The sequence below is a fragment of the Vulpes vulpes genome, chromosome 8, assembly GCF_048418805.1.
Source record: "Vulpes vulpes isolate BD-2025 chromosome 8, VulVul3, whole genome shotgun sequence".
Lineage (NCBI taxonomy): Eukaryota > Metazoa > Chordata > Mammalia > Carnivora > Canidae > Vulpes > Vulpes vulpes.
This window is the reverse complement of record NC_132787.1, coordinates 33079783-33089471: the sequence shown is the minus strand read 5'-3', so window position 1 is coordinate 33089471 and position 9689 is coordinate 33079783. Positions and strand designations below refer to the sequence as shown.

The window sequence follows — 9689 nt, the reverse complement described above, 5'->3', positions numbered from 1 at the left end:
ACAACCCGGGAAAGAACTGAAAACTCTAAGAGGGGACGGGTTCCCACACGCAGCCCAGGTCAATGGCTTTCACTGTGCTCGGGAAGCGAGAACCTGGGTCAGGGTGTAACCTCGCTTTTGAAACCCAAGTGTGTCTGAGGCAGCTACAAAAGTTTATTAGGGACTTGGGAGGCCAGTGGAGTTTTTGATCTTGAAATTCTTATTTTTATTGCGGGGAGAGCCTGGGTTCAGCATACACGAGAAGTGCTGCGCCTGCGTTCGCCTTGGCGTCCTCCCAGAGCTCCCGCCTCCCCTCGAACCGCAGAGCCTCCTAGGTTCAGAGGGAGCTAACCACTGCTCCCCGCTAGCAGAGGCACCCAGGTCGGGGTGGGGGCGGGGCGAGGGTGGGGGCGCGGCTCCCGGCCCCTCCGCGAGCGCCCGAGGCCGCCCAGCCTCCCCGCAGCGCCGGAGGGGGGCGCCCCGGCGAGAGCGCAGCCGGGGGCGCAGAGCTCCCACCGCCAGCCTCCGCCCCCCGCGGCCCGCACCCCCGGCCCGGCGAGGCCACCGGTGACCCACCGGGCCACCTCGGAGGTCATCTGACCCTGCCCCCTCCGTCTCCCCGCGCGCGGCGCGCGGACCTGAACCCGGGCCCCGCCGCCCCCGCCCCCGCCCCGCCCTCCCCGGCTTCCCGGCCGTTTGGCCAGTTTGTTTGTCTCGTTTTTAATTTCTCCGAGGCCAGCCGGAGCAGGTTTGCTGGCAGCCGCGCACCTCCGGCAGTCACGCGACCAGCCAGGCTCCGGGCGGCGCTGTCGGAGGCGGGCGCGCGCCCGGGGAGGCGGGGCGGGCGGGGCGGGGCGGGGCGGGGCGGGGCGGCCGGGAGGCGGCGCGGCCGCGCGGGGCCACCTTAAGGCCGCGCTCGCCAGCCTCGGCGGGGCGGCTCCCGGCGCCGCAACCAATGGATCTGCTCCTCTGTTTAAATAGACTTGCGGTGTCAATCATTTTCTTCTTCGTCAGCCTCCCTTCCACCGCCATATTGGGCAACTAAAAAAAAGGGGGCTCGTCCTTTCGGGGTGTTTTTCTCCCCTTCCCCTGCCCCCACTGCCTCGCCGCTCCGCGACGCCGACGTCCGCAAGGTTTGGAGAGCCGCTCGGTTGGCGGGACCCGCGGGCTCGCAGCAGCCCGGGCTTGGACTGGCTCTGCCGCCCCCTCCGCTCCGCTCCGCTCCCCTCCCCTCCGCTCCCCGCCCTCCCGCTCGCCGGGCCACTGGAGCGGCGGCGGCTCTCGGCTGCGGGCCGGGGCTTCCCCTCACCCCCACCCCCACCCCCCACCCCTCCCGCCTCCCCCGAGCCAGCGCGCCCCTGACGCTCGGGCAGTTACTTGTGCGTGTTTGTTTCTCTTGGCTCCGAGCGCGATCGCAGGGCTCCACAAGGGGGGGGTTCGGGCTGGGTCGGGGCGTTCTGTTTTGTTCAGTTTTGTTTTCCGAGAGAGGGAGAGCGCGCGCGCTCGCGGCGGTCGTGAGGACCGGGGAGGAAGATGTCAAACGTGCGAGTGTCTAACGGGAGCCCGAGCCTCGAGCGGATGGACGCCAGACAGGCCGAGTACCCCAAGCCCTCCGCCTGCAGGAACCTCTTCGGCCCGGTCAACCACGAAGAGTTGACCCGGGACTTGGAGAAGCACTGCAGAGACATGGAAGAGGCGAGCCAGCGCAAGTGGAATTTTGATTTCCAGAATCACAAGCCCCTGGAGGGCAAATACGAGTGGCAGGAGGTGGAGAAGGGCAGCTTGCCCGAGTTCTACTACAGACCCCCGCGGCCACCCAAAGGCGCCTGCAAGGTGCCGGCGCAGGAGAGCCAGGACGTCAGCGGGACCCGCCAGGCGGGGCCTTTCCTGGGGTCTCAGGCTAACTCAGAGGACACACACTTGGTAGACCCAAAGACTGATGCGCCCGACAGCCAGACGGGGCTAGCGGAGCAGTGCACCGGGATAAGGAAGCGACCCGCGACCGACGGTAATGACCCCTCCCCAAGCAGAGAAGGTCTGGGTGCCCAGGACCCCATCCGCAGCTTGCTTTTCCCGAGCATTCCGGTGTAGTGGAGGTGGGTGGGGGGAGCGAACCGCCCTCCTCTTAGGTTTTAAGTGCTTGTCCGCCTGGCTGCTTGTCTGTTTATGATTTTTAAGTCAGGAGCCTGTTTTTAAGTCAGTGAGATGCTGTTATCTGATCACTGCTCCAAGCGAAAACATCGCGGTTCCTCCCGGCTGGCCAGCGCTGGGTCCCTGACTACGTGGGGATGTTTATCAGCGGCCTCCCTCTTTGCCGTGGAGAGAGAGACAGAGACAGAGACACACACAGAGACAGCTCCAGGGGCATAGAATACACTTTCTGTTATGTGAAAACAACCTCATTCTGTGCCCTTAAAGGCCACCGGGAATGACGGATCCAGGATGGTGGGTGGAGGTGTGGGTTTTTCATCCCCTTGACTATTGTGCCAACTTGTGTCAGCCATTGTTTTTCTAATAAAGATTGTGTGTGTTCTTTTTAAAATTCCCTCTTGCCCTTAGATTCCTCTCCTCAAAACAAAAGAGCCAACAGAACAGAAGAAAACGTCTCAGACGGTTCCCCGAACGCGGGTTCAGTGGAGCAGACGCCCAAGAAGCCGGGCCTCAGAAGACGTCAAACGTAAACTGCTCGGTGGGTTGATGACTAGGAGCAAGAAACTGACACTCCGAAATGGGCTTTCACACCCCGAGATACCCAATCTTGGTGGTTGCTGGCAGAATGGAGCTTGTGGGTTTTTGTTTCTATTTTGTGAGGTGGAAAAGTAGGAATGGGGAAGGCTGGGAGTCACTGGTGGGGATCCTGTAATTTTTTTTCACACTGTCTCTACGTCCTGAGGTCATTTTCCCTTGAAACACGGAATAACCAGAGCAAGTGTCCTAGCCAAAGTTTCCTTGTGACCGAGGCTGGATGGTGAGTGGGAAGGTCAATTCCCTGTGAATCCCACCAAAACCGTTGGGAACAATAGGCTCTTTCCCCCCATCTGAGCAAGAACTGGGATATGCCTCAGTCCCACTTCATAAGAATTCATTTCCCAGAGGTTTCAAGTTGAGTCAGTAACAGATTTTGAGCCCTACGTGGGAAGAAGGCAAATAAATGACAAAAGTTAAAATTTGAGGGAAAGGGTGCAGATGGCTCATATTTGGTTGATCCTATGGTTAGTAGTGTGAATAGTGAGGTACGTCACATGATCTTTATCATTTTCATAAATTGTCACTTTCCCTGTTTGCTTACAGATTTGGGGAACAGGAAAGGAACCCTGTGTATTTTTTTTTTTTTAAAGGAAAGCTATAGTATGGAAAAATACTAAGGTTCCTACAGAATTTCTGATAACACTGAAGTTGCAAAGCAGAAGTTAAATTAACTCTGCTGGAGTAAGCAGTCCAGGAACACGTCACCATGTGTATGCTAATTGTGCTACAAAAGGATCATTTGTATATTAGTAGGGAAATGTATAATAGATACACGGGCTGGCGAGGGTAGGTCTACCCCACACTGGAGAAGTGGAGATTTTTTTCCATCTACTAAAATCTGATCAGTATGAACAGCTAATTTGAATAATTCAGCACTCAACTTTTCGTAGATTGGCTAGCCATAGTGATCAAAGTGCATATGTTAATAGTTTGAAAACTTACCGACAAGGACCATGACCTCTTTTTTTTCCCAAAAAAAACACACTCATAGCTTCGCATGTAGAGATTTTAGTAGATGTTGATACTAATTTTCAAAATCCTCATTTATAAAAAGGTAAGAATAAAGAACATAGAGTTTAAGGCGAGATTCCAGTTTGCTGTGTTTTTAGACCATAGTAACATATATATGACTTCTTCACCCACATCTGACGGTTTTCAGAGCTTATACAAAACATCACTCTGTAGAACCTCTATATTACAGTTGTATATGAAATGGGAAAAGTGTATGAAAAAAAATTTCTGAAGCAACCTGCAGCTTGGGACTTGTGGTTTTTGACCTGTAGCTTAGCTCATCAGATGAGCCACTGTGAATCACACCTACTGGATTTTGATCTGACCCCATTCTGACATAGAGAGGCATTTGTTAGTAAATATGGCCAGTTCAGAGAATTCTAGAAATAGTAGTTAAGAACCTATTCAGAAGCATTCATTTGTATATTTTGCATGTGACTAAGAAACTAGAATGCTTTGAAAAAGTATTAATAGAATTTTCTTTAGAGAACGTTTATGAGTTAGAGTTCCGATTAGTTTTCAGATTTAGAAGACTCAGATGCTCTTGAGTATTACAGTTTCTTAATTCTCCTCTCTTTCTTAGTATCTTTGACCCCGATTCTCTAGACGAGAGTTTCTCAACCTCTGCACTATTGACATTTTGGGCTGAATAATTCTTTGTGTGGGACGCCATCCTGTGCATTAGTAGAATGTTTGGCAGCATCCCTGGCCTCTACCCACTAGATGCCAGTAGCACCCTCCTCACCCCCAGTGTGACAACCAAAAATGTCTCCAAACATTGCCAAATGTCCCCTGGGGGACAAAACTGCCCACTATTGAGACCCACTGCTCTCGACAAGAATACACACACACACACATAGGAGAGTAAAAATCCAGGGAAGGAAACATTGGATGGGGAAGACTGTAGTCATCAACTTTTAGTACACAATTTCTTTTCCATTGCTCAGGTATTTCACAACTAAGAGAGTAACAAAAGAATTCCTGTACTTTATTGATAATGTTATTCTGGTGCTTTTCTCCTAATTCCTTCTTCTTTTTTCTTCTGCAGAATTAAGAGCATGTTTCCTTGTTTATCAGATACATACTGCTCGATGAAGCAAGGAAGATATAAATTAAAAATTTTAAATACATATCGCTGACTCCATGGAATGGACATCCTATATAAGCACTGAAAAACAACCAACACAATAACACTAAAATTTTAGGCACTCTTAAATGATCTGCCTCTAAAAGCATTGGATGTAGCATTGTGCAATTAGGTTTTTCCTTATTTGCTTCATTGTACTACCTGTGTATATAGTTTTTACCTTTTATGTAGCACATAAACTTTGGGGGAAGGGAGGGGAGGGTGGGGCTGAGGAATTGCCATGGGGGGCTATGAAGAGCTTGCTTCCATTTAGAGCAAGGAGAAGAGTATACGACTTGCATGGAGAGAAGCAGTTTGGGGAAGGGTTTGAATTGTTTTCTTTAAAGATGTAATGTCTCTTTCAGTGAAAACTGATAATTCATTTTAAAAAAATCCTCCAAATTTGAACACTGGTTGCAAATAATTGTTAATTATTTTTACATGAAGCTTTTTCTTATTTGGGAGCTCAAAGATTCCGTTATATAGTAATAAATGGCTTTTTTTTCTTTAACAGCAAAAACTATCTTCAGTAATCCCCCCCCCCTCCCGGTTTTTCATAAAATCGGAATTTACCAGTTAATTATTCAGCAGTTAGGTAATCATTCCAGGTAATTCTGGGCAAAATTCTGGGGTATATATGTGTGTCTGTGTGTTGGGGAGGGGGTGGTAATTCTGAATGCTCAGAATCAGCCATCTAATTTTTATCAGGTTTATTGAGAAATTTTCTTTGGACTTTGGGCTATGTAGACACAGTCAAAATAATTTTAAATCTTGGGAAAAATTTTAAAGATCTGTAACTTCACATAAAAAAATAATGAAATAATTTTTAATTTAAAGCTTCTCATTCTATTGGTTAATTTGCCCAAAGGAAATGTTTTTAAAAGAAAGTGTGTATAAAGAAAAGCACACGTGGAATTACTGAAATGGATACTACATCTTTAAACAGTATTTTTACATTGCCTGTGTATGTATATGAAACAAAACCAGTTGAAGTGTACCTGTGTACATAACTCTGTAAAGACACTGAGAAATTATACTAACTTATTTATGTTAAAAAGAGATTTTTTTTTTTTAATCTAGACCATATACAAGCCAAAGTGGCATGTTTTGTGCATTTGTAAATGCTGTATTGGGTAGAATAGTTTTTTTTCCCTTCTTCTGTTAAATAATATGGCTATGCTTAAAAGGTTGCATACTGAGCCAAGTATAATTTTTTGTAATGTGTGAAAAAGATGCCAATTATTGTTACACATCAAGCAATCAATAAAGAAAACTTCCATAGCTATTCATTGAGTTGAACTGTAATGTGCTTTATTAAGCTTGGGGTATTTGACCTGGCATACTAGTCATACTTGCACAAATATAACACAAAGTAGCAAATATCTTGATAATTTAGGCCCACGTCTGAGATGATGTTTATGTGGCTCTGAATATAGTAGTCACTGTTTTCCACTTAGGAAAGTGCCACTTTCGAGTGGACAAAACTTTAGACGTGTAAAGTGGAAAAGCCACATTTTCATAAAAGATTGTCAAATCTCCAATAGTTCAAATATTTAGGTCTTATAGGGTATGTATCAGAACCAAAAATTTTTACATAAGTGTAGGCTGATCACACATTTGCAGGATTGAAAATGAAAGTAACGTGGTGACTTCTCTAAATTCTGTATTTACACACTGTAAGTGTGAGAAATTAGAGCAATTGTTCAGACCATCTCATCTACACCTTTGTCCAAAATATTTATATACGGGTCCTTTAGAAATTTGCATGCATTACACACTAATTTAGATAGAACAGGTATTCTCCAAATTAAACTGGTCATGACAAATCACTCAATTCCGAAATTTCCTGGTTATAATCTACACCACCTAAAACTGGTTAATCTCAATAACCAAATCTGAGTGTTTGGGGCCCCACATCCACATGGCAGAGATATTTTTTACTTAAGAAAAATTTAAACAAGGCATTTTCAAGTCAAATTTTCTTTAAAAAAAAAAACAAAAACCCAAAAAACAATTACTGTTACTTCACACTCTTACAAATGTAGCTAAGGTGTAAAAAGTAAATTATTTTTTTCTAGGAATCTGCAGATGGTTAAATCACGAAAATCTGATTTTGGGTTAAGCAGTTTCCGTCAAATACCTGAATTTACATTATTGCACCCCAAAGGGGGCTCTAAACAAGATAGTTTCAGCTTATTTTGATCTGAAGTTACTTTCAAAAAAAAAAAAAAAAAGGTGACTTCGGCTGCGGGGAAGGGAAAGGAAGATCATTTGGTGACGGGGCTACATCTTCCAAGTAGGTATTATTTTAATTAAAGGCTAAAGGTGTTTTTGTGATTCTATTCAAAACACGCAGACGGGGTGTTTTTCAGGAAGATACTGAAAAAGCAAGAAAAACAAAATGGGGAGGAAGGAATGAGAATCAGGAAATAATGAAATAAAATTAGTTTCTCTGAACCAGAGAGTACTTCTAGAAGTGTTTGTAACGGAGGGGAAAAAAATCCTCTTAATTGCTGCCTGCACCCCATTTTCCTTTCCTCAAGAGGCATCTTCGATGTGAATTTTTAGGGACTGCGTGTTAGGAGCGCAGGGCGAAGAGGTGGATGCTCGCCGCGCCAGGCACGTTCACAGGCACGCGGCCCCGGAGTCGCCGGGGCGCTCCTTCACACGTCGGTGTCAACTCTCCAAGCGCGTCCTCGAGCCCCGGGCGTCCTCTCCCCGGCCCCGGACGGCCCCGGACGGCCCCGGACGGCGGGGCTGGCTGCGGGCGTCCCCAGGCGGGGATGCGGCCGCCGGCACCGGCACCGGCCCCGGCCCCAGCCCCAGCCCCCACCCGGCGTCTCCGCAGACTGCCCCGAAGCCCCGCACCCGCCCGCCCGGGCCGCTGCGGGGGTCGGGCAGGCTGGCGCCCCCGGGACCAGGAGCCCCTCGCGTCTCGCCTCTCCGTCCGCCCCTTGCAGCGCCCGCGCCCGCGGGGTCGGTGCGCGCAGTTCCCGCGCCCGGGGCGCCCGCAGGCCGTGCAGGGCGGTTTCTCAGACTTTCCTGCCTCATCACCTCTCCGCTGGGTCCAGGAAGAAGCGGAAGCCCCCGCTCCCTTCCACAGTGCCCCGCACACCAGCACCTTGCCCAGTCTCGGGCGGCGGCGGGCTGGGGAGCTGAGCGCAGGGGAGAACCTTCCCGAGTCCGTGGGCCCTCCCGGGCAGCCGCCGCTCCCACCCCACCCCCACCCCCACCCCCACCCCCACCCCGGGCTCCAATGATCCGCAGCCCCGCGCATTTCGAAAGGCTTCCCGGCTCGCCGGCCGCCGGGCAGGACCGCAGCGGCGCGCAGCAGGGGCCGAGCGCCACCGCCGCTCGCTGGGGCCCCTCCAACCTCGAGGCCGCCCGGCAACCGGCAAAGCTCCCCCCACCCCCATCGCATCCCCGGCCCTCGAGCGCGGGGCACCGGGGCAGGGAAGAAACGGGGAAACGTGGGGCCGGGGGTATGGCCGGAGGACGGAAGGGACCGCGGAGGTCCCAGGACAGGAGCGGGGCAAGCGGCCTCTCAGGCCCGGTGCGGTGCGCCCACCGCCCCGGCCGCGCCGAGCGACCTTCCTCCGCGTCCGCGTCCGCGTCCGCGCAGCGCCGCCTGCGCCATTCCATCTTCATCCTTGCGGGCGTACGCACTTGCTGTCCGTAAGCGTCCTCGGATCGAAAAGGTGCGCTAGAAGCGCCCCTGGGATCGCCAGTGTTTCCCAGGGTGTGCGTGTTTCTTTTTCGAACGTGCCAGTTCTTTCACCTGAGCCACACCCTGCGCCCGCTCCCCTCCCTCCCCGCCAACAGTGAGGCAAAACCCTGCACACGCACTGGGGAGGGGCAGGGGAGGGGGCCCACGGCCCCGCGAGACCCCCCGCCCCGCCCTGGGGGTGTGGGGGGCCTCCCGGACCTCGGCTCGCGTGGGGGTGGGGTGCGGTGCGGTGCGGTGGGGTGAGCCTCAGGCAGACCCTGCAGAAGCGAAAGTGCAGCGTTTGCACGGACGCCCAAGCCCCGTGCGGCCGTCCGCGTCCCAGGCCCGTCTCGCGTGGGGACCTACAGGAGGCGGTTATGGAAAGCGCAAAATACAAAAGTAAATGGGTGCGTGTTGGGCGCGAAACGTCGACGCGCCTCAAAGGAACGCGAAGAAAAGGCAGGGAGCGGGCGCGCGGCGGGGACGCGGGGCCGGGGGATTGCATCATTGCAGCTCCCCCTGCAGAAAATGGGCTCCGAACCGCCGCCACCATCATGGCGCTCGGGTCGGGCCGCGCTTCCCGCGCGCCTTCCCCGAGCGCCCGGGCCGCGGGCACCGAGCCCCAAACGCGCGTTTTGCAAACCTTGCCCCCTCCCCCTCCCCCTGCCCCCCCCCGCTCCCCCGGGCGCCTGCCCCCCCCCTCCTTTTGTGTGCCTCTGTATATGAGTGCGTGCGTCCGTCTGCGTGCGTGTAGGGCTAGAGAACTCGAAGATTATTTTTTTTTTTCTCCTCTTTTTTTCCCTCCCGTGCTGGTGGTTGTAAACTTGATTGGCATTGGCTGCGCCCACTGACCCCTGCGCCGAGTCCACCGAAGATTTAAGGTGGATCCAAAAGGCGGCAGCTTCAGGCGGAGTCTCGCGCTGTAGCTGGTTTGGGAGGAAAGGGAGGAAAGAGGAGAAAAAAAAAAAAAAAAAAAAAAAAAGCCCCAAACCGTGCGCCCGGCGCGTTTTCACGAATCCCCTGCGGTACCAGCCCGCGCGCCCGCCCCGCGCGCCCCGCGCGCCCCGCCCGCCGCGCTCTTCCTCCGCCCACCTCCCGCTCCTTCCCCATTGGCCCGCG

At 52.2% G+C, this 9689-nt stretch overlaps 1 protein-coding gene across 1 annotated transcript; it reads left to right on the top strand.

Moving 5' to 3' along the window:
- Window positions 1–861: 861 nt before the first annotated feature.
- Window positions 862–6149, top strand: CDKN1B (cyclin dependent kinase inhibitor 1B). Its single transcript, XM_025995200.2, has 3 exons — window positions 862–1987; window positions 2539–2668; window positions 4787–6149. The coding sequence occupies exons 1-2, from the start codon at window positions 1513–1515 to the stop codon at window positions 2658–2660; spliced, it is 597 nt and encodes a 198-aa protein (XP_025850985.1). The 5' UTR covers window positions 862–1512; the 3' UTR covers window positions 2661–2668; window positions 4787–6149.
- Window positions 6150–9689: the final 3540 nt, after the last annotated feature.

Coding starts and splice junctions, on each gene's coding strand:
- CDKN1B (XM_025995200.2), top strand. CDS start 1,513: ATGTCAAACGTGCGAGTGTCTAACGGGAGCCCGAGCCTCGAGCGGATG. Junction 1,988..2,538: donor GAAGCGACCCGCGACCGACG/GTAATGACCCCT, acceptor TCTTGCCCTTAG/ATTCCTCTCCTCAAAACAAA.